At 51.3% G+C, this 24,252-nt stretch overlaps 1 protein-coding gene across 1 annotated transcript in view; it reads left to right on the forward strand.

Moving 5' to 3' along the window:
• LOC311216534 (olfactory receptor 14C36-like) overlaps nucleotides 1–24,045 on the forward strand; it is a gene marked incomplete at both ends in the record, with an annotated part of 33,652 nt that extends 9,607 nt beyond the window's left edge. The window contains 3 exons of the mRNA XM_084298062.1: nucleotides 7,056–7,580; nucleotides 22,976–23,048; nucleotides 23,900–24,045. Of these exons, the coding sequence (XP_084154188.1) occupies nucleotides 7,056–7,580; nucleotides 22,976–23,048; nucleotides 23,900–24,045 (744 nt within the window). The remainder of the gene's footprint in view (nucleotides 1–7,055; nucleotides 7,581–22,975; nucleotides 23,049–23,899) is intronic.
• Nucleotides 24,046–24,252: the final 207 nt, after the last annotated feature.

Consider the following 24,252-nt stretch of genomic DNA (forward strand, 5'->3'; position numbering starts at 1 on the left):
GTAGCAATGGCAAGGCTGGGAGAGCAGGCAATGGCCCAACTGAAGTGCATCTACACTAATGCACTTAGCATGGCTAAGAAACAGGAGCTGGAAGCCATCATGCGGCAGGCAGGTTATGACTTGGTTGCCATCACGGAAATGTGGTGGGACCACTCTCATGACTGGAGTGCTGCAATGTCTGGCTACAGGCTCTTCAGACAGGACAGGCAGCGCAAAAGAGGTGGTGGTGTGGCTCTCTATATCAGAGAGTGTTTTGATGTCGTAGAACCAGGATGAGGAGACTGATGAGGAATTCTATAGGCAGCTGACAGAAGTTGCGAAATCGTCAGTGCTTTTTCTCGTGGGGGACTTCAACTTCCCATATATATCCTGGAAACACAACACAGCCCAGAGAAAGCAGTCTAGGAGGTTCCTGGAGAGCGTGGAAGATAGCTTCCTGATGCAGCTGGTTAGTGAGCATACCAGGGGAGGTGCCCCGCTAGACCTTCTGTTCACAAACAGAGAAGGACTGGTGGGAGATGTGGTGGTTGTAAACTGTCTTGGGCAGACTGACCATGAAATGGTAGAGTTCTCCATTCTTGGAGAAGCCAGGAAGGGGACCAGTAAAACTGCTGTATTGGACTTCTGTAGGGCTGACTTTGAGCTGTTCAGGACACTAGTTGGCAGAGTCCCTTGGGAGGTGATTCTGAAAGGAAGAGGAGTCCAGGAAGGCTGGGCACTCTTCAAGAAGGAAATCTTAATGGCCCAGGTGCGCTCTGTCCCCCTGTGCCCAAAGACGAGCTGAAGGGGAAGAAGACCAGCCTGGCTGAACAGAGAGTTGCAGCTTGAGCTTTGGAGAAAAAAAGAGGGTTTTTAATCTTTGGAAAAGAGGGCAGGCCACTTGGGAGGAATATAAGGATGGCAGAGGAGCTGGCCAAGCCACTTTCTATCATTTATCAACAGTCCTGGCTATCAGGGGAGGTCCCAGTAGACCGGAGGCTAGCAAACGTGACGCCCATTTACACGAAGGGCTGGAGGGTAGACACGGGGAACTACAGGACTGTCAGTTTGACCTCAGTGCCAGGGAAGCTCATGGAGCAGATTATCTTGAGAGTCATCACGTGGCACTTACAGGGCAAGCAGGTGATCAGGCCCAGTCAGCATGGATTTATGAAAGGCAGGTCCTGCTTGACGAACCTGATCTCCTTCTATGACAAAGTGAAGCACTTGGTGGATGAGAGAAAGGCTGTGGATGTGGTCTACCTTGACTTCAGCAGGGCTTTTCACACCATTTCCCACAGCATTCTTCTCAGGAAACTGGCTGCTCTTGGCTTGGACTGGTGCACGCTTCGTTGTGTTAAAAACTGGCTGGATAGCCGGGCCCAAACAGTTGTGGTGAATGGAGTCAAATCCAGCTGGAGGCCGGTCACTAGTGGTGTTCCCCAGGGCTTGGTGCTGGGGCCAGTCCTCTTTAATATCTTTACTGATGATCTGGATGAGGGCATCGAGTGTACCCTCAGTAAGGTCGCAGATGACACCAAGTTAGGTGTGTGTGTCAATCTGCTCGAGGGTAGGAAGGCTCTGCAGGAGGATCTGGATAGGCTGGACTGATGAGCTGAGGTCAACTGCATGAAGTTCAACAAGGCCAAGTGCCGGGTCCTGCACCTGGGGTGCAATAACCCCAAGCAGAGCTTCTGGCTGGGAGATGAGTGGCTGGAAAGTTTCGAGGTGGAGAAGGACCTGTGAGTATTGGTGGATCGTCGGCTGAATAGGAGCCAGCAGTGTGCTCAGGTGGCCAAGAAGGCCAACAGCAGCCTGGCTTGTATCAGAAGCAGTGTGGCCAGCAGGTTTAGGGAAGTGATCGTCCCCCTGTACTCAGCTCTAGTGAGGCCGCACCTCGAGTACTGTGTTCAGTTTTGGGCCCCTCGCTACAAGAAGGACATCAAGGTGCTCGAGCGAGTCCAGAGAAGGACGACAAAGCTGGTGAGGAGTTTGGAGAAAAAGTCTTACAAGGAGCGGCTGAGGGAGCTGGGCTTGTTCAGCCTGGAGAAAAGGAGGCTCAGGGGCGACCTTATCACTCTTTATAAGTATCTTAAAGGAGGCTGTAGTGAGGTGGGGATTGGTCTATCCTCCCTTGTGCCTGGTCACAAGATGAGGGGGAATGGGCTAAAGTTGCGCCAGGGGTGTTTTAGGTTGGATATTTGGAAGAACTTTACTGAGAGGGTTGTTAGGCATTGGAATGGGTTGCCCAGGGAAGTGGTGGAGTCACCATCCCTGGAGGTCTTTAAAAGACGTTTAGATGTAGAGCTTAGTGATATGGTTTAGTGGAAGACTTGTTAGTGTTAGGTCAGAGGTTGGACTCGATGATCTTGAGGTCTCTTCCAACCTAGACAATTCTGTGATTCTGTGATTCTGTGATCCTTCTGGGTTCCTTCCAACTTTGGATATTTAATGATTCCATGATTCTATGATACAAGACAACAGAACATTTAAAAGAGAACAGAATATGTTTAGCTCTGCCTGAGACACGACTCCTTTTGCTCTGCTGACAGCCTCTGCAGGCCGCCCTGCACATAAGGAGTAGGGACATGTTCAGTTGTCCTACATGTGGCATCTGCTGCCATTTCAGTTACCCAAAGGAATGCCTCCACCTGACTCACAGAGGATCAAGCACAAATTTCACCAGGTATTTCCATCTGAACAGCTCCTGCCTGTCCTCCGTCTCCACTTAGGAGCTATTGTGGCTCAGTAATTCGCATTAATGTGCCACTGTTGCGGACACCTGAACTGAGGCCAGAGGAATCCCAGCTCCAGTTGGTCTGTGCCAGACATGGGAGGGATCTGAGCCCCCTTCCAGCCCCAGGAATAACAAGCAGCATGAGATGCCTTGACCGACTCTGCTGAATTCCTTCCTCAAGTGGGGATGAAGGAGATCAGTCCCTGGCCATGACTTCATGTCCAAAGTAATACTGGGAAAAAAAAAGATGTGATTGTTACAATTAATTGGTGTTCTGTAAGGAGAAATGACCCTGGTGTGAAGAAGTGTGTGTGCCATGTGAGGAAGGGAACCCAAGGGATTCCTTCAGGCTGTTTGCCAGCAGGTTCCCCTGCAGCCCCAGGGCCATGTGCAGGGAGCCTGGTGCGGGGCAGAGCAAGAGAGGCCTTGGGCTGGGCCTCTGCTGCTGAGCTGGGCCGGGCTCCTGGGCCCAAGGGGAGCTCCTGGCAAGCGGGCAGCACTGCAGAGAGACAGCTCTGCCCAGGAGCAGCTCCTCTGCACAGCGCAGCAGGGCTGGGGGCACTGCCTGCAGCTGGCTCGGGGAGGGGGGAGAAGGGAAAGAGAGGTTACGGGCTGTGTGGGATATGAGAATACTGAGAGCTCAAAGGAGGAGAAATCTTCCTAGCATATAACACGGTAAGTCCCTTTCTGCAGTGTATTGCACCAGAATATCAGGGAAGGTTTCAAGACTGAGAACTTCCCATAGAAGATCAGGCCAAATGCACTTGGTATTTCTTTAGTGTGGAAAAACACAAGCTCCAGCACAGGGGTTCCCTGCTGAAGGGTCAGTGTCCAGGCCCGGAGGGTTCCCTTGTCTCAGGCCGGCTGCAGGCTGTGAAGCCAGGGGTGCAGGCAGGGGTGGCCAGGGCTGTGGTGCAGAGCAGGGTCCCTGCTGTGCCCCAGGGGCTGTGTGCTGGGCCAGGGCCTCTGCTGCCTGCCAGGCTCAGCACTCAGCCTGCCCGGGGAGCTGCCCAGGGCGCTGCGGGGAGAAGCTGCGGGTGGAAGGAGCCCCCCCGGCAGGGCAGGGTCTTGCTGCTGGTGGGAGGCTGTTAACCTGGGGCAGCCAGCTCACAGCAACACAGCACATCTACAGGGTATTTCCCACAGGTTTTTCATTAGCATTGTCAAGGCAACAAATATTTTAAAGACATAGAGCTTTCTTGACTCTCTCTTTTCTGTTTCCATTTGCTGAGGAAGCTGGGAGGATACATTAATGGAAGAGAAAACGTTCAGTTTGGGCACGAGGCTGACAGCTCTCTCCCAATTCAGACTGAAACCTGATAATGGCTTGTCAACACCTCTGTAGCCTAAGTCTGCACCACCATCTTGTTTCTGGCCACTGAATCTTTTCTTCTGATCTGCTTTTCTGGACTATCAATCTGTTTATTGTCCCATCACGTGCCATGCTGCTCAGAGGTTTCTGCAGGGCAGATCTGAGTGCTCAGAGATACTCAGATGGGAGTAGACTGAGAAACAGCTGCAGGAATAAACAGCTCCAGGCACTGAAGATAGGTCAGGGAAGGAGGGAGGTGCTGTACGGGGTAGATTTGGGCATCCTTCTCTCAGTTGCTGCAATGCAGATACTTTATTCTGTGTAAGTCCCCTCGTCTCCTCTCCCAGCCAAAACTACTGCCAAGAAGATCATAGAATGAATCCTATCATAGAATGGTTTGTGTAGGAAGTTACTTTAAAGATCATTGAGTTCCCAATCCCCTGCCATGGGCAAGGGCACCTTCCACTAGACCAGGCTGCTCAAAACCTGGCCTTGTAAACTTCCAGGGTTGGGGCACCCACAACTTCTCCTGGCAACCTGTTCCAGTGCCTCACCACACTCTGAGTGAAGAATTTCCTCCTAATCTCTAATCTGAATCTGCCCTCTTTTAGTTTAAAACCACTCCCCCTTGTCCTATCATTATCTACCCAAGTAAAGAGTCCTTCTCCGTCTTTTTTATACGTCCCCTTCAAATACTGGAAGGTGGCAATGAGGTCACTCCGAAGCCTTTTCTTCTTCAGGCCGAACGTCCCCAGCACTCTCAGCCTTTCTTCATAGGAGAGGTGCTCCAGCCCCTTGATCATCTTTGTGGCCCTCCTCTGGACCCACTCTGACAGCTTCACATCCTTCTTGTGCTGGGAGCTGCAGACCTGGAGACAGTACTCCAAGTTGGGCCTCACCTGGGCAGAGCAGAAGGGAACCATCACCTCCCTCGACCTGTTGGCCACTCCTCTGTTGATGCAGCTCAGGATGGAGTTAGCCTTCTGGGCTGCAGGCAATCACTGCTGGATCATGTGGGGCTGATCATGGTGTCCAGGGCATGAGCTGCCATGTCTGCAACCAGAGCCCCAGAAGAGGAGAGGTGCCTCTCAGTGTGCATGCTCCCCTTTCCTATTGCATGACAGAGGGGTTGCCAGTGACTGCTCAGCATCCCTGGGGTCTGTTCACAACTGGGTGAGGCTTTCTGGGGGGGTTCTCTGCCTCTTTGTCTTCCACTGAGTGAGCACTGTGATATTTCCCCACATTTTCTCCACCCGTTCATGCTGCTCCTGCTATCGTGTTCAGGCTCTCTAGGGATGGGGGTTTCAGGTGCAGTTCCAAAAATGACCCTGAACATCCTGCCACAGATGTATCTGCATAGCAGTGAGGTGTTCCATCACCCATCTGACTTCTGGGACCACAGACAATGCAGTGCAAGACGGTGGGTAATATGCCAACGATCCCTTCAGAAGACCACATCTTTTACCATTTCCCTGTTTTCTAATCTGTGTCACCTGGGCAGTGCAGTTGACAGGGCATGGGAAATAAGCAGGCTCTCCACCTTAGAAAACTCATCAGCCTCCATGTAGTGTCAAGTCAAGCTATTCTCCACAAGGGCGCAACTTGGTCTGGCTGTCTGAGTGAGAAGCCATCTCCCATTAGTCACTGCACATCTGGGCTGAGAAGGAGAGAGAGAGGAGATTGGAGAGCTGCACTTTGGATGTGGACCCCCCCTGCTATGTTGTGTTCCTTTTCAGAGAAACTTCTGAGTGTGGTCATCCTAGCACTTAGAGAGGAAGGATGGGGCAAAGGTAGGAAGAAGACCAATGGAGAGACCAGATCTTCTGATGCTGCACTAAGGCCCAGGGTACACTTCTGACTCTCAGGACTCGCTAGTGTTCAGGTTGAAAGAAATCCAAGTGCTTTGGATTTCCCCTCTGTCGTGGTTTCAGCTAGGATAGAGTTAATTTTCCTCCTAGTAGCTGGTAGGGTGCTGTGTTTGGGATTTAGGATGAGAATAATGTTGATATCACACTGAATTTTTAATTGTTGCAGAACAGTTCTTCCACTAAGCCAAGGACTTTTCAGCTTCTCATGCTGTCCTGCAAGCAGGCAGTCTGGGAGAGCAGTGGGAGCAGGGAGGGGACAAAATCAGGACAGCTGACCCAAACCGGCCACAGGGGTATTCCGTACCATCTGACATCATGCTGAAGAATTAATATAGGGGGGACGGCTGGGTGGGGGGACCGGCTGCTCGGGGATAGGCTGGGCATCAGTCAGCAGGTGGTGAGTAATTGCATTGTGCATCACTTGTTTTGTAAACATTAACAGTAGTAGTACTAGTATCACTATAATTATTATTTTCCTTTCTTTTCTGTCCTAATAAACTGTCTTTATCTCAACTCACAGCCTTTCATTTCTTTCTAATTCTCTACCCCATCCCAGAGAGGGAAGGGGGAGGGTGAGCAAATGGCTGTGTGGCCAGCAGGGTTAAACCACAACACCCTCTTTTAATGAATGTGCGTCTGATGTGACAAGGAATGCAGACAGTGTATCACTAAGTTTCAGAGGTTTCTGCAACAAACTGAGTAGGTTTCACTCAAAGACGTCTGTCCAAAACTGTCACTGCATTTTCCTTCTTCAACAGGTCCCCATTCCCAGGGGAATCAAATGTCCAACAGTAGCTCCATCACCGAGTTCCTCCTGCTGCCATTCACAGACACGCGGGAGCTGCAGCTCCTGCACTTCGTGCTCTTCCTGGGCATCTACCTGGCTGCCCTCCTGGGCAACAGCCTCGTCCTTACAGCCATAGCCTGCAACCACCGCCTCCACACCCCCATGTACTTCTTCCTCCTCAACTTTGCCCTCCTCGACCTGGGCTGCATCTCTACCACTCTCCCCAAAGCCATGGCCAATTCCCTCTGGGACACCAGGGCCATTTCCTATGCAGGATGTGCTGCACAGGTCTTCCTGTTTGTCTTCTTGTTTTCAGCAGAATATTCTCTTCTTACTGTCATGGCCTATGACCGCTACATTGCCATCTGCAAGCCCCTGCACTACGGGACTCTCCTGGGCAGCAGAGCTTGTGCCCAGATGGCAGCAGCTGCCTGGGGCAGTGGGATTCTCAATGCTCTGCTGCAAACTGGTAACACATTTTCCCTGCCCCTCTGCCAAGGCAATGCTGTGGACCAGTTCTTCTGTGAAATTCCCCAGATCCTCAAGCTCTCCTGCCCACACTCCTACTTCAGGGAAGTTGGGCTTGTCATGGTTAGTGCATGCTTTGCTTCTGGATGTTTTGTGTTCATTGTGCTCTCCTATGTACAGATCATCAGGGCCGTGCTGAGGAGGCCCTCTGAGCAGGGACAGCACAAAGCCTTTTCCACGTGCCTTCCTCACCTGGCCGTGGTCTGCCTGTTTGTCAGCACTGGAGCTTTTTCTTACCTGAAGCCCCCCTCCATCTCCTTCCCATTCCTGGACCTGGTGGTGGCTGTTCTGTACTCGGTGGTGCCTCCAGTGCTGAACCCCCTCATCTACAGCTTGAGGAATGAGGAGCTCTTGAATTCTGTGAAGAAAGTGATTTCCTGGAGTTTTTTCAATAGTTATAAAATTATTGCCTCTTTCCATAAATGACTCCCAGCATATCCGATGTCAGACCTGTGTTTTGCTTGTTTTCATTTTTATAGGTAATTATGTTTTTTCTGTTCCTGCACACTTTGGGATTTCTCTCACTTCATATGAAGTGGGATGTATTAACTAACTCTAACACTGGAATACAGTGCTACGATCTGTTCAGAAAAGATAGCCACGGAAAGGGTAGGTGGGGTTGTTGCTCTCTATGGATTGATTGCTAAGAGAGACGTCTTAGAAACAGCCACAGACATGTTGAGAGCTTGTGGGTAAAAACTAAGGACTGGACCAATAAAGGACACCTGGTGGTTGGGGTCTACTCAAAGCTGCCTGGTCAAGGGGAGCCTGTTGATGAGGCTTTCTTGCTTCAGCTATAAGGAGCATCATGCTTGCACACTGTCATGGTAATGGGGGACTTCGACCACCTGGATGTCTCCTGGAAAACCTACACAGCAGGCTGTAAGCAATGCAGGAGACTCCTAGAGTGCATAACTTTCTGGTCCAGGTATTAGACAAACCAACCAGAGAAGTGTTACTTGACCTAGTGCTCACCAACATGGTAGAGCTCTTTAAAGATGTCTCAGAATCACAGAATCATCTAGATTGGAAGAGACCTCCGAGATCACCTAGTCCAACCTCTGACCTAACACTAACAAATCCTCCACTAAACCATATCACTAAGCTCTACATCTAAACGTCTTTTAAAGACATCCAGGGATGGTGACTCAACCATTTCCCTGGACAGCCTATTCCAGTGCCTGGGAAGAGTACAGGGATGCAGTCCAGATGTGCAGGGATGGCATAAGGAAAGCCAAGGCACGGATGGAACTGAGCTTGGTAAGGGATGCAAAGAATAACAAGAAGAGACTCTATAGGTACTTTGCTCTGGAAAGAAAAGACAAGGAGAGAGTATCTCCTCTGATGGATGAGAATGGTGAACTGCTAATGACAGACATGGAGAAGGCTGAGGTACTCAACAATTTCTTTGCCTCAGTCTTCACTGCCAGTCAGGCTTTCAAAGTCTTTTGTTCTCTTAACCTCTAGATGGAGGCTGGGGGAGCAAAGTTGCACACACTGTAAGTGAAGAGGAGGTTTGAGACCACCTGATGTTACTAAACAAGTACAAATCTACAGGGCCTGATGACATGCATCTGAGGGTCCTGAGGGAATTGGCTGATGTAGTTGCCAAGCCACTCTCCATCATATTTGAAAAGTCGTGGCAGTAAGGCAAAGTCCCTGGTGACTGGGAAAAAGAAAGAGGGAAACATCACTCTTAATTAGGCTAGAAAGGAAGATTGGGGGAACTACAGAAGGGTAAGCCTCACCTGGCAAGATCATGCAATGGGTCCTCTTGGAGGCAATGTTAAGGCACATACATGACAAGGAGGTGATCTGGGACAGCCAGCATGGCTTCACCAAGGGCAAATGGTGCCTGACCAATCTGGTGGCCTACAATGGAGTGACAGTATCAGTTGACAAGGGAATACTGACCAATGTCATCTACCTGGACCTCTTTAAGGCTCTTAAAACAGTTCTACATGACATCCTGATCTCCAAGTCGGAGACATATGGATTTGATGGCTGGACCATTCATTGGATAAGGTGTTGGCTTGAAGGTCGCACTGGCAGACTATTGATCAATGGCTCTGTGTCCAAGTGGAGGCTGGTGATGAGTGTTATCCCTTAGGGGTCTGTCCTGGGACTGGTATTGTTTAATATCAATAACATAGACAGTGGGATTGAGTGCACCCTCAGCAAGGTTGCTGATGACACTAAGCTGAGTGGTGTGGTTGATACAATAGCAGGAAGAGACGCCATCCAAAGGGACCTGGACAGGCTTGAGAAGTAGGCCAACGTGAACCTAATGAGGTTCAACAAGTCCAAGAACAAGGTGCTGCACCTGGGCCAGGGAAATCCTGGATGTGAGTACAGACTAGGAGAAGAACTCACTGAGAGCAGGCCTGCAGAGAGGGACCTGGGGGTTCGGGTGTATGCAAGGCCCAACATGAGCCAGCAGTGAGCACTTGTACCCCAGAAGGCCAACCGCATCCTGGGCTGCATCAACAGATGAGTGGCCAGCAGATCAAGGGAGGTGATGGTCCCCGCTCTGCTCTGCCCAGGTGAGGCCCAACTTGGTGTACTGTTTCCAGGACTGCAGCTTCCAGAACAAGAAGGGTTTGGATCTGTTAGAATAGGTCCATTTGCTGTCCTAATGAACTATCTTTATCTCAACCCACATGCTTTCATTTCTTTCTGCTTCTCTCCCCCATCCCAGAGACAGAAGAGGGTGAATGAGAGAATGGCTCTGTGGTGCTTAGCTGCCAGACGGGTCAAACCACAACACGTGCACTTAAAATGACTGTTGGGACCCTGAGAAACTCATGCTGGGTCATGTGTGACAAACTCAGACTGAAAGACTCTAGAGCAGGTGACTTTGAGTGGCTGTGGCAGAGCTCAGCAGCTTGCTCCAGTCTGGGAATATGTCCCCTTCCAACTAGGGAAATTAGAATGGATTAATATGAACAGACCCATCAGGTCAATATGCACAGTAAGGGGAAGTAATAGTTGTTGTGCTGTAGCTGCAGCAGGCAATAGGCCTTGGACTGAGCCTCAGAAGGCTCAAGCAGATCTAATCCAGTTCACCCATGAGCTAAGACAAACACTGTGAGCAGAGCGAAGGACACGGAGTGGTGCCCTCCCATGAAGGAGGATGCAGAGCACAGCTGTAAGAGGCATCTTGCTTGTGCCATGGCCGACACAGGTTCAGTTGAAGTAAAAGCCCCAGCCCAGGACAATGGAGTGAAGGTCCCTGGGCACAACTGCAGAAAGACTTTGGAAGATGTCTGCCAGTGACAGCTTGAAACACCAAATGCATCTTGGTGGTAGTAGGTCCTTTTGGCACATGGGCAGTTGACCTCCCTGGCAAAACCACCACGGAGGCCACCACTGCAAAGCTGCTGCGTAACACCGACTTTTGTCCCCGGGGTCCAGACAGGGGAGAGGGGAGAGGCAGGCTGTGGGGAGGGGGCTGGAGTGAGGTCACTGCCACTGCAGCAGCCTGATTGGCCCTCAGAAGGGCTGGCCGGCAGGCATTGTGACATCATCGCGCGTATCAGAGTGCCCCCTGGGCAGCAATGACGTCACTGCAGAGGGGAGGGCGAGGGGCTGGCAGAGCCCCATCGAGGGGCTGGCTGGGGGTCCCCTCTGCTACAGCCACCTGATGGAGTGGGGCAGGCAGGAGGGCAGGCAGGGCTCGTGACCACCTTGCTCAGGACGATCCCTGGGTGAGCTGGGTGACAAAATCTGAGCCTTAGCTCCAGCAGAAGCTCTTCTCTTTGCTCTTGACTTTTCTCGATAACATCACTTCCAGGTGAGCTCTGCCCTTGCTAAATCCATATCTCTGTCTCCACCATAAATTTCTGTTTTTGGAGCCTGTCCTTGCTGTCACCCCCTGCCAGCTCCTTCGTGGCTCCTTTCAGTGCCCTGTCCCTGCATCGTCCCAGCCCCACTGCCCCACACATGGTCCCACAGCCATGCTGCCAAGGCACCACACATGGCAGTGCACAGTCAGGGCTTGGTCAAGGTCCCGCCGTTACAATCCTAAAGGCACCCTCAGGGTCCCTTCCCGCCATGGCCCTCCTGCCTTTGCAACCTCCTCCAGCCCACGGCACCTGCCCTGACCCAGCCACATTCCATGGGGGCCTCTGCAAACAGCCCTGCTCCAGGTCTGCAGGGCTCTGGGCCAGGACAGAGGCCGACAGAGCTGGCTGTTCCCCCAACACAGACCTTGAGCATGGCTCTTCCACCTCCCTCATCTCTGCCCACCTCCTTGCCCTCATCCCAGCCCAGTGGCAGTGGTCCTCAGGGTAGTGCCCACCGCAGGCTGCTGCAGGGCTCTGGGCACTGCCATCACAGTCACAGCCCCTCTGAAGGGCACAGCAGCTCCTGGGGCATAGAGGGCTCAGCCACAGAGATGTTGACATCCACATCACCAGCGTACAGAGGTCAGTGTCCCCTGCAGTGTCCCCTGCCCTCCTCAGCAGCAGATCCCCAAGAGATCTGTAGCCCCTCGGTGCCATCCACGGGACTCCCCAGGCATTTCCTGCAGCCCCGGGGCCAGGGCAGCCTGCCCCAACCAGCTGCAGCCAGAAGGGGGTTTTCGGTTCCCATTAGTTCCTCATCAGCTGAGGATGGGTCTCAAACAAAGAGATTTCAGTAAGTTCATTTATTTTGTTTATATACACAAAGAACCTGGTTCCTCATTTACATGAACATTCACGAAAGATGTGTTGGTACTTATGTAGAAAGGGATGAATAAAGACATTTGTAGAAAAGAGTTCCACAAGAAGAAAAATTAACAAATCAAAACAAAGTGAAAACAAACAGTCACCTCTGAAGTAAAACGAGGCTTTGACTGACATGACATAAAATACACTAGATCTGTAGAAGAAGAAAAGAAGCAGTCCATAATTGCTGAAGGGTCAGTCAGTTTCCTCAGCACATCCTGAAAACCCTCCATGACATCACTTTCCTGATGGCACCCTTGAGTTCCTGGTTCCTCATGCTGTAGATGAGGGGGTTCACTACTGGAGGCATCACTGAGTACAGAACTGCCATCACCAGGTCCTGAGATGGGAGGGAGATGGAGGGGGGCTGCAGGTACGCAAAAAAGACGGTGCTGATAAACAGGGAGACCACGGACAGGTGAGGGAGGCATGTGGAAAAGGCTTTGTGTCGGCCTCGCTCAGAGGGCATCCTCAGCACAGCCCTGAAGATCTGCAGGTAGGAGAAAAGAATGAAAACAAAACACCCCAAAAACAGAGAACTACTAAATGGAAGCCCAACTGCCATGATGTAGGAGTCAGAGCAAGAGAGCTTGAGGATCTGGGGGACTTCACAGAAGAACTGGTTCACAGCATTGCCTTGGCAGAGGGGCAGGGAAAATGTGTTGGCAGTGTGAAGCAGAGCATAGAGAACCCCACTGCCCCAGGCAGCTGCTGCCATCTGGGCACAAGCTCTGCTGCCCAGGAGGGTCCCATAGTGCAGGGGCTTGTAGATGGCAATGTAGCGGTCATAGGACATGACAGTGAGAAGAAAATACTCTGCTGACATTAAAAAGAAAAAAAAGACCTGTGCAGCACATCCTGTGCAGGAAATGGCCCTGGTGTCCCAGAGGGAATTGGCCATGGCTTTGGGGACAGTGGTGGAGATGCAGCCCAGGTCGAGGAGGGTGAGATTGAGGAGGAAGAAGTACATGGGGGTGTGGAGGCGGTGGTCGCAGGCTACGGCGGTGAGGATGAGGCCGTTGCCCAGGAGGGCAGCCAGGTAGATGCCCAGGGAGAGCACGAAGTACACGAGCTGCAGCTCCCGTGTGTCTGCAAATGCCAGCAGGAGGAACGCAGTGATGGAACTACTGTTGGACATGTGCTGCCATTGGCATGGAGACCTGTTAATGGAGAAGAAATATTTGGAGAGACCTCTATGAGCAAAACCTGTTCCTTACAGAAACCTCCCAAATTGCTGTTTCTCTTTCAGAAACACTTTTCCTGGTCCCCTACTTCAGCTGAGGTCAGTGCTGGCTGAGGGTTACACTGGGAGCACAAGACTCTGGAGGAGATACTCCTTCCCTGCAGCAAGTAAATTGTATCTTGGTGATCTCAGGTCAACTACACTTGGTATATCAAAGTGTTTTTCAGAAAAGTTCCTAGAAAGACACCCAACTGCAGAGCAGGTCTTGGTGGATATTTTCTGTATTTTTTGAACTTCATCTTGTAAAGCTTTGTACAGAAGTAGCGTACTTGTTCTTGTAAAGAAGTTTTGTACTTCTTTTGTAAAGAAGTGCTCTAAGGCAGAAATCCATAGTATACTGCCCACCAAGAGAAATTCTGGGGCTACTCGAGGCAAAGGGACTGTCCAGCAGTGCAAAGTGTCGAAAGCTGGTGCATCTGTTAGTTCTGATTTCAGCTGCCCTTTATAGGCACCTCTGGAGGATGGTCACACTCAGGTGTTCCCCTGAAAAGAACCTGGATGCTGCTGAGAGCAGAGGAATCCAGGCTCAAAGGGCAGATCTCCAAACCCCTCACCTCATCGTACCTGAGGAGGATCTCTGCTCTCTGCTCTTCTCCAGGGACAGAGAGGGATCACAGCAACTGCCCACATTCAGGCATCCAGCAGCAATAGTATGGCCTTAGGACTGATGTGTCTTCTCCATGGGGCTGCTAGATAACACAGAGCTGCTAGGGCAGAGCTGTGCCCTTGTGCATGGCAGCCTGCAGCCCAGCAGAAGTCCTGATGACACTATGGCTAGAGGTTGAAGGTGCAAGAGAAACGAAAGCAGGGGATAGCTCCAGGGAAGGTGTCTCCAGTGCAAGGATGGCAGGGAGATGCCCAAATCCCTTCTGCCATGGAGATACTGGGAGCAGCTCCCTCTCACTCCCTGCCCATGGCTCTGCTGCCTGCAGCTGTCCCTGCCTGCAGCTGGGTCTCTGTCCCCACACCTCCTGCCTGCAGCTCACAGCCCCCATCCCACCCGCTGGGTGCTCAGCTCTGCCCTGCAGACACCTCCTGGCAGCAGGGCTCTGCCCAGGGGCAGCTCACTGGGGGCACGTCCTAGAGACCAGGTCACACAGACCCTGCTGACACTGTGCAAGGGGTGGTGGAGCTTTCTAGGGGCTGAGGGGCAGGAAAGGGACTTGATGGGGGTCATTGGAACCTCCTTAGGATGCCTTAGGACTGTCAGGCTTTTCTAGGAAATAATATTATATTTTGCTATTTCTACTGAGCCAAAAAGAAAATTAAAAGCAGAGGCTAAGGAAAGATGAGAGTGAAGTTCCCTTTGAAATTGCCTTGGTGTGCTGTGGAGCTGTGAGCAGGCTGCCCCAGGCAGCAGCCTCCCACCAGCAGCAGGACCCTGCCCTGCCAGGGGGGCTCCTTCCACCCGCAGCTTCTCTTTGCAGTGCCCTGGGCAACTCCCCGGACAGGCTGAGTGCTGAGCCTGGCAGGCGGCAGAGGCCCTGGCCTGGCACACAGCCCCTGGGGCACAGCAGGGACCCTGCTCTGCACCACAGCCCTGGACACCCCTGCCTGCACCCCTGCCTTCTCCTGTCTCCAGCCAGAAACTCACTGGGTGCAGGGCTGGGAATTCTCCCGCAGTGAGCTCTGGGCATGCTGCCACTTCTGCCTGCCCTTAAGCACTGTGTCTCTGCAGGCAGTGCCCCCAGCCCTGCTGCGCTGTGAGGAGCAGGAGAGGAGCTGCTTCTGGGCAGAGCTGTCTCTCTGCCCCCCACCAGGCTCCCTACACATGGCCCTGGGGCTGCAGGGGAACCTGATGGGAAATGGCCTGAAGGAATCCCTGGAGTTTCTTCCCTCCCCTGGCACACACACTTTTTGACAGCATGCTAATTTATCTTTATAGGCTAGGAATCAACTTTCTTTATCCTGTTTCTTGGTCCTCTTTAAAAGCAGGACACATAACCCAGATGTGCCCCAATGCCCTCACCCTGGGGCACAGGCAGGAGGAGCTGGATCCCAATCTGTTGTCACAGGGCTGGGACATTGATAGAAGAGCTGCTGAGGTGTCAGGGGACATGTCCCTCAGCTTGGGGTGCTGTGCTGGATAGGGACATATGGATGGGGGGATGAACAACAGGATGTTGTCCTCCATTTGAAGGAGCCACTCCTCTATGGGATGGGCAGCAGGTTGGCGGAGCCCTTGGATGACAGTCAAAATGTCAGTTAGTCAGGGTGACAGCATGGCAGGAAAATCTCTGAATCTAAATCTCTTCAGTCAGGCTGAAGAATTGGGGAAAGTCTTATGGAAGCCATTAGAGTAAGTTGAGTGCAATGACCCTGTGTCATACTGGGGGCCTTAAATCACTGAGTGTCACAGGACAGTGACAGTGCTCTGTGCAAACATTCCAAATGTTTTCTATGGGTTCTTGGAGACAGCTTCTGTGCACAGGTGCCAGATGGGCCAACCTAGCTGATGTTCACCAGGATCTGGAACTTGCAAACATGAAAAATTGTGTCTTGACACTCCTCTTGAAAAATGCATGTTGTAGTCCAGCTGCTTTTCAGCACATGGAAAGAGATGAGGTTTCATCAGGTACATCAGTGTGCAGTACGGTCAGGGGCTGTAGTCCTGCCTTCAGCATGCCACAGGTCTCCTGGAATGAGAGCGCTTAGATCCTAAATCAGGATGGGTTCCTCCTCCACTGTGGACACTGAGACACAAGTGGTCTCCTGCAGGCAGATCTGGCAGTCCAGCTGCAAGGGGCAGGCTGCCCCTCCACCTCAGCCCCTTCTGTGGTCTCCACCTCCTCTGAAGGCCAAAAGCTGTGGGCCATGGAGAGGCTGTGGCAGCCTAGAGGAGAGCATGGCATCCGTCCTAGACCATTCTCACCACTTCCCTTTTTGTCTGCAGTACTGCCCTACTCTCTCTCATCATGACATGTTGAGGGTATGTCTGCCCTTCCCTTGTGTACCACCTCTGTCTCCTGCATGGCACACTGGGGGATGATGCTGAGGCCCTGGCATGTACTCCAATTCACTCTGTAAAACCCATCCTTCTTTCAGAAGTGAGTTCCATGCAGTGAAGAGTTCAGTCACTCCGAGGGGCTGTTCCATCCCAGGTGCCTTCGCTCCCATCTTTTGAAAAATCCAAGCCCCAGGACAAGCCTCAAACCCAACCATCGTGGGAGGGCTCCCAACAGCAAAAGCATGTTGTTAAAAGGGGGCAGTAGTGGTATCTCCAGGGCTCCACTTCCTTTATTCCATGGCCTTTGCCACCATTTAGAGATGTCCCTGATCTGTTCCTGATCCTGAAAAGAACTGGGCAGAAGGGAAGTTCATCTCTCATCTCTCTCCTGAGCTGTGCCATCTCCATGCTGCTGACTTCACAGGCCTTCAAATGACATGGGCTGATGCCACAGGGGGATGCCCTGCATCACCAGGATATCGTCACTGGAGCTGCGGCAGTGCCGGCACTTCCCTGCAAGGCCTGGTCCCTGCTGGGCACTGCTTGGGTGCTCCCCAGCGCAAGGTAGAGCGGGACAATCACCTCCCTCAACTGACTAGCAATGCCGTGCTTGATGCATCCCAGGATATGGTTGGCCCTCCTCACTGCCAGGGCACACTACTGGCTCATATTCAGCTTGCTATCAACCAAAACCCCCAGATCCCTCTCTGAAAGGCTGCTCTCCAGTGTCTCGTCACCCAAGGAACAGAGTTCCCCTGAAGGAGAGCAGTACAAGGGGAAGGGTTTCTGGTACACTCCTGAGAGGCCTGTGGGAGCTGCAGGCCACACCAGTCTCTGAGACACTAGACAACTTTCCACCAAGATGCAGATCCCAAAGAGGCACCAGCTCCCAGGAAATCCTGGCCCTGATTTGTCCCCCATCATGAGGAGACATTGAGCCATGGCCAGATGAGCCCTAGGGCTCAGGGTAGCCCTAGCATGAGGATCCACGAGTCCTGACTGCCGCATTGTTCCCTAAGTCCAGCTGGACTCTCAGGCTGGGATCCCACAGCAGCCACCAGCCCTGTCCAGCCTCCCCCACAGCCCACGACTTGCACCTTTGGACAGTTGACAGCCCCTGTGTCACCCCTTGAGAAGGAGCTCCTGACACCCTTACCTTTCGAGGAGAGCTGCAGGAGCCCTGAGAACATGGCAGTAAGGGTGGAAGTAATGGTCACTCTCCAGGAGCCCTTCATGCTGCTGGCCCTCAGCTCAGGACAAGGGATGCCCACCCTGGCTCCTCAACCACAACTCCTCTGTAAGGTGCCCCTGCTCCTTTGTCCATCAGCGAGGGTTGGGTTTTGTGACATCAGGGCTCCATGCACAACAGAAAACTGTCATTTTATTGGTGTAAGCCTGAAGATTGCCTACATTTTTTTTTTAAGAATTTCAAAAATTTCACTTCAATCAGCACACTGCAATCAGCTGAAATGATTGAACGCTTCTAATACAATATCTGAGGTGTCCCATGAAATCAAAATGATCATATCTAATGATGTCTATTACAGCAGGAGAAAAAATATTGATCTTCCCTTGGCATTGCCAGAACTCTGTCTCTTGTGCACCGCACTCCATCTTCCCCATCAGAGAATCATAGAACCATAAGTCAACGTTGGAAAATACCTCCAAAATCAGCTCATCCAACTGTTGCCCTACTGCCAATGTCACCCACTAAACCGTGCTCTTAAGCACCATGTCCAGCTTTTCCTTAAACACCCCCAGGGACAGTGAATCCGCCACTTCCCTGGGCAACCCATCCCAATGCCTGACTACTCTTTCTGAGAAGAAATGTCTCCTGATTTCTAACCTAACCCCAGCCCCATTGCAATTTGAGGCCATTCCCTCTAGTCCTTTCACTACTTTCCTGTGAGAAGAGGCTGACCCTCAGCTCCCCACCACTTTCTTTGAGGTAGCTGTAGAGAGCAACAAGGTCTCATCTGAGCCTCCTCTTCACCAGACTAAACAACCCAAGTTCCCTCAACTGCTCCTCATAGCTCTTGTTTTCCAGGTCCTTCGCGAGGTTTATAGCCCTCCTCTGGACATGTTCCAGCACCTCGATATCCTTCTGGAAGTGAGGGGCCCAAAACTGAACACAGTACTCAAGGTGCGGCCTCACCAGAGCCACTTTGCCCCAAGCCTGTAGCATTGCATAGGGTTATTGTGAGCAAAGGGCAGGACCTGGCAATCAGCCATGGTGAACCTCATTCCACTGACTTCTGCCCATCGATCCAACCTGCCCAGGTCCCCCTGAAGGGCCTTCATACACTGCAGCAGTTCAACATTTCCCCCCAACTTGGTGTCATCTGCAACTTACTGAGGGTGCACTCAATTCCCACATCCAAATCATCAATAAAGATATTAAAGAGGATGGGCCCCAAGAACAACTGCTGGGGAACACCACTGATGACTGCTCGCCAGCTGGATTTCATTCTGTTCACCACTACTCTCTGGGCCTATCCGTCCAGCCAGCTTTTAACCCAGCATAGAGTGTGCCTGTCCAAACCATGGGCTGCCAGCTTTTCCAGGAGAATACTGTGGGAGATTGTGTCAAAGGCTTTGCAGAAGTCTAGGTAGACTATGTCAACAGGCTTTCCCTCATCCCACAGGCAGGTTACTAGTCATTGAAGGAGATGAGGTTGGTCAGGCAGGACTAGCCTTTCAGGTATTTCCAGCTGGCCTGATTAAACAGACCATATCAGACCTTTCCAGCAGACTATGTGGACACGTGCAGTTTCCATTATTCTGCAGAGTTTCCCTCCACTTGCTCTTTGGTCATTCAGATACTTCTCATGCATCGAGTTGCTTCTTTGGACTTCAGGGGAATTCCACTTGCCTGTATTTCAGTAGTCTCTCTCATCATCCATGTAAACAACTCTGTAGCTGTATTTCTCATTTACCAATTCCCATCTATTTGAATCAAATGTTTTTTGTACGCTTATCCCCTGTGCATGGTGCAACTTGGATATGGCCCACTGTTGTGGACTTTTTTTTTTACTATTTTTTTTAACTTGTGTTTCTTTACTGTATTTTTTTGTTAAGTATTAATAACAAAGACACACACATAAAAGACAAGAAAAAACTGTTTGCATCTACTTTTCTCTGGTAAGGAGGCAGCAGCTGGTGCAGAGAAGCTGTAACATCCACCTGCAGACTTCAGTAGAGAAGTCTGGTGTACTTAAAAGTGATGCAAGTCACGGTGGAGGATGTGAGAAGTGGTGGGGATGGAGAGCTGAGCAGCAAGGTTGTCCATACAGTCTAGGACTTCAAGGGAATGCGTTTCCTATCCATTCAGACCTCCTTAGGAGACACTTTGGATCAATGTCAACTGGTGAATGCTGCTAAATTAAATAAACTTACATATGAAAATGTTGTTTTGTAAAGTGGTCATTGAAAATTTCCTCTTTAACTACACTTTTGAAAACTCACTAATTAACTGTACAAGTCTGGAAGACCGGATGAAAATGGCTGAATTGTAATGAGCCCCATGGTGCATTTGGTGCTGAGTCCATAAACTTCAGGTAGTAAGAAGAGAATGATGTAACTGCAGGAGAAGTTCAAGTCAGAAGGAGACTTTGAAGTGTCTAGGAGTATTAATGGGCCCCAGTGAGGGTCATTACTGACAAAGCCTCCCCATGGACTTGTTAGAGCAGACAATGTGAGGCCATGTTGCAGGCAGGCAAAGGCACTGGGCAGGAGACTCTGATGCTGAGTAAAGGCCTTGTTTTTTTTAGTGAAGCAGAAAGGCCAAGCCCTGGCCCCCAGCCCCTGGGCAGGGAGGTCCTGTTCCTCACCCATGGCTCAGGGCTCTTCCTGGGGCAGTGGGATGTGGGGTATGTCATGCTGTGTGAAGGACAATGCTATGACACCTGCTGGCCTCCTCACTGGGTTGCTGCTCTGCACTGTCCTATCCCTTCCCACTTTTCCCTGCAGGCACCCACCTTGCTTCTCCACATTGCTCTCACCCTGGCATTTCCATACTTTCACTGCTATCTGCCCACCCTCCCTGGCTGTCCTTTGAAACACAGTGGCATGGGCTGACCACAGACTCCTTCTTGGTGATGTCAGGCACCACAGCACTACCCTTTCAGTGACATTTCCTCCTCCTCATGCCCACTCTTCACCTTCCAAGCAGCACTTTGTAGCAGTTTTGACACTATTCTGCTGTTTCTCAGCACCAGAGAAAGCTTTATCATCAACAAACCACTTTTTTAGCAGATGTCCAGAGATGTCAGCCTTCTGGAGACCTATGGCCTGACCAGACAGAAGAAACCTCGCCATGATCTGCCAAACCATATACCTGCTGCTGGCCTTCCAGCTTCCCAGGTAGATGTGACAAAGTTGTGTGCCTCTTGCTGTCCCACCATGTGATCAGGCAGAAGGGATGTGAAAACCCACACCCAAGGCCTCTTCCTGCATGGGGCCTGTCAGGCTCTCAGACAGAGGGCATCTCACAATCAGTGTGCCAAGCAGGTGCCTTCTGCTGCCTTATCAGGGATGCTGGCAGGTGTAAGTTGAAAAGCACAGATGTCAGCCAGGAGGCAAGGGCTGACACAGCAGCTGCTTCAGGAAGAGGTCGCCTCATAGGCCCTGTCCCCAGCCCTGTTAATGCTGCTGGCCTGTCAGCTCCAGAGTCAGAGGTGACCAGACGGTTCCAATGGATTTGAAGTTTCTGAGGCACAACAGACCTCCAAATAATACACCCACATAGCACCCTGGTTGTGAGCCTGGACTGGACCTGATTAAAAGGAAAAAATTAAATGGAATTTATCAATATTTGTTCTACTATTGCTTCAAATATGGAAACCATCTTCAAATGAAATGCACTAATTTTCAGAATTTTTAGGCTTGTCTATGAAGTCTCATCCAAATTTGCACACATTCCTTCCCAAAACCTTGAATAGTGAAACTGTGTTCCTAGTGCAACTGTGTTCCCAGGACATGCGTGTATTGGCACATTGCACATCTCCACCTCAGATCTAAAATGGAGCAGAGAGCAATGAAGCTTACAGAGGATGGATAGGTCCTGCCTTTAGATCTTTGCTGTCCACCAATGGTCACACCTGCTAGGACTTCCCTTTCATCCTTCCTCTTTATGAGCTGGCCAAATCTTTATGGGGTGTACAGTTGCATAGCACCATGGCTCTCCATGTGCCAGACTCCAAGCAATACCCAGAAACCCAGAGCACAGCCTTAGAAAGAGGCCCAGAGCACAACTGAGGAAGGCAAATGTGACTCCTATCTTGCATAAAGGCAAGACAGACGTCCCAGGGAACTAGATGCCAGACAGCCTTTCCTCAGATCCTGGGAAGGTGATGGAGCAGCTAATCCTGAAAAACATTTCCAAGCACGTGGGGGATAACAAAGTGATCAGGAGTGGTCGGCCTGGATTCATCAAGTATTTATTGAGACTTAACTACTGGATAACCTTCTCCAATGAAAAGACTGCCTTGGTAAATGAGGGGAGAGGAGGAGATGCTGTCTGCCTTGTCTTTAGAAAGGCTTTTCACATGTTTCCCATAACATCCTGATAGAGAAGCTGATTAAGTCTGGTCAGAATGAGGAGGCAGTGAGGTGGACTAGAAAGTTCCCACATGGACAGGCTCATAGTCCTGTGGCATGTAGTCTAGTTGGAAGTCAGTCACAAGCAGGACACTGTGAGGGCAATATTGGGTCCTATCCTATCCATTCATTCTCCAGCCATTCTTTAATGTTGTGATCCTGTGTGGATGATATGGACTGGAATTTTAATAAACATTTGTCTCCAGAAGGTTGTAGCCAGATTTACACACTCCATCAGGAGGTCGTTCAGTACTGTGCAAACAGGGAGTCAATACTGGACCAATATTATTTAATAAGTTTATTCATGACTTGTGCAATGGGACAAGTTGGCAGATGATATGAATCTGAGAGCAGTGGCTGACACACAAGATGGTTTTGCCATCATTCTGAGGGATCTCGCAGCCAAAACTGGGCAAAGATGAATCGCGTGAAATTCAACAAAGTGAAATGCTCCTGCAGGAATAACGTTATGCACAAAGATATTGCTTGGGGCCAACCAGCTAGAAATCAGCTTGGTAGAGAAGGACCTGGGTTTTCTGGTGGTCAACAAGATGAACAGGTGCCAGCCATGTGGAATTACATCAAAGAAGGCCACCAGCACCTTGGGCTTCATTATTACAAACCTTGCCAGTACATTCGGGGCGTTGGTCCTTCCTCTCTACTGACCTCTGCTGAGACCAAGCCCTATGTGCAGTGTCCAGTTCTGGGCTTCCCTGTGCACGAAAGACCTGGATGTAGTGCAGTAAGTCCAGTAAATGCCACAAAGATCATTAAGAGACTGGAGAGTCTTCAGATGAGAAGACGCTGAGAGAGCTGGAGTGTTGAGCCTGGAGAAGAGAAGGCAAGGGGGAGGTTTTTATCAAAGGATCATAGAATGGCCGAGGTTGGAAGGGACCTCTGAAGATTGTTTAGTCTAATCTCCCTGCCAAGCAGGATCACCTAGAGCACATTGTGCAGGATGACATTCAGGTGGATTCTGAATATCTCCAGCAAAGGAGACTCCACATCGTCTCTGGGCAACCTGTTCCAGTGTTTTGTCACCCTCTCAGTTAAGAACTGCCCTCTCATATTCAGACAGAATTTCCTGTGTTTCAGTTAGTGCCACGTTGCCTGAAGGTCCTGTTGCTGGGCACAATTGAAAACATCTGGTTCCATCCTCTCAACACCCTCCCCTCAGATATTTATACACATTGATGAGGTCTCCCCTCAGTCTTCTCTTTTCCAGGCCAAACAGGCCCAGCACTGTCGACCTGTCCTCGTATGACAGGTGCTCCTCATCCTCTTTGTAGACCTCCTCTGGACTAGCTCCAGCAGTTCCATGTCCATGAATTGTGGCCACTGTGAGCCACTGTGAGCTGTGGTGCCAAGCGCTGATGCTCAGCCCTGGCTTTGGGGTCTCCCAGCAGGTTCTGCCAGTGCCTGCAGCCACCAGAGTCCCCCAGCCCTGTGGGCGGCACTGGGTCCTGTCCTGACCTTTGGGAGCTGCTCTGGCCACAGAGGGGCTGCCAGGAACGCTGGGGCTGGTGCTGCCTACCCGCACATCCTGCTCCAGGTGTCTCTTGGTCCCTGCAGCCAAAACTGTGACTGAGGGGAGAGGCCAGCCTGGCTGGGGCCTGGCAATAGTTTTGCAGTGGTGGTCGTGTGAGAACTTGCTGCAGTGCTGTGGCTCCTGTCCACACGTCTGACCCTGGGCTGGCCCAGCACCACTGCCCTACACACAGTCCCACGGCCCCTCAGTGTAGGCACTGCTTGGGGCAGAGGGCATCAGGGCTGGGAAATGTCCCCCAGCGTGGTCCCCATAACAGAGCTTGGTGCCTTGTCCCCCCACAGCCCTCCTGATCTGGCTGATTTCCCCAAGTGCCAGGCCCCTGACCAGCCCCAGCCATGTCTCACACAGGGGCTCATGGACAGCCCCACTCTAGGGTCTGCTGGGGTCTGGGCATGGGTGACACGGCTGGTCATTCCCCAGTGCAGGCAAAGATCCCAGCAGGAAGAAGGAGCCAGGCACATTTCCAGGACCAGCTCCCACCTGGGCAGTGGTGAATGCCCTCCCTGTGCTCTCTGCAGGCACGGAGATGACACTACTGCTCTGCTGTGGTGCCCATTGGTTGACTGTGCATGGCTCTTCTGGTCCGGATCGGAAGCAGACCCTGCCAGCAGGGGGTCCCTGCTGTTAATCCCCTTCCCCAAGGCCTGTGGATGTGGCAGGAGACTGAAGGGATGATGGTGCACCTCTCCTATGCAGAAAGGTTGAGGGAACTGGGCTTGTTTAGCCTGGAGAAGACAAGGCTCCACAGAGTCCTCATTGCAGCCTTCCTGTACTTGAAAGAATCATAGAATCATAGAATATCCTGAGTTGGAAGGGACCCTTAAAGATCATCAAGTCCAACTCTTGACATCGCACAGGTCTACCCAAAAGTTCAGACCATGTGACTAAGTGCACAGTCCAATCTCTTCTTAAATTCAGACAGGCTCGGTGCAGTGACCACTTCCCTGGGGAGCCTGTTCGAGTGTGCAACCACCCTCTCTGTGAAGAACCCCCTC

This window comes from Netta rufina, assembly GCF_964035555.1.
Source record: "Netta rufina genome assembly, chromosome: 18".
Taxonomy (NCBI): domain Eukaryota; kingdom Metazoa; phylum Chordata; class Aves; order Anseriformes; family Anatidae; genus Netta; species Netta rufina.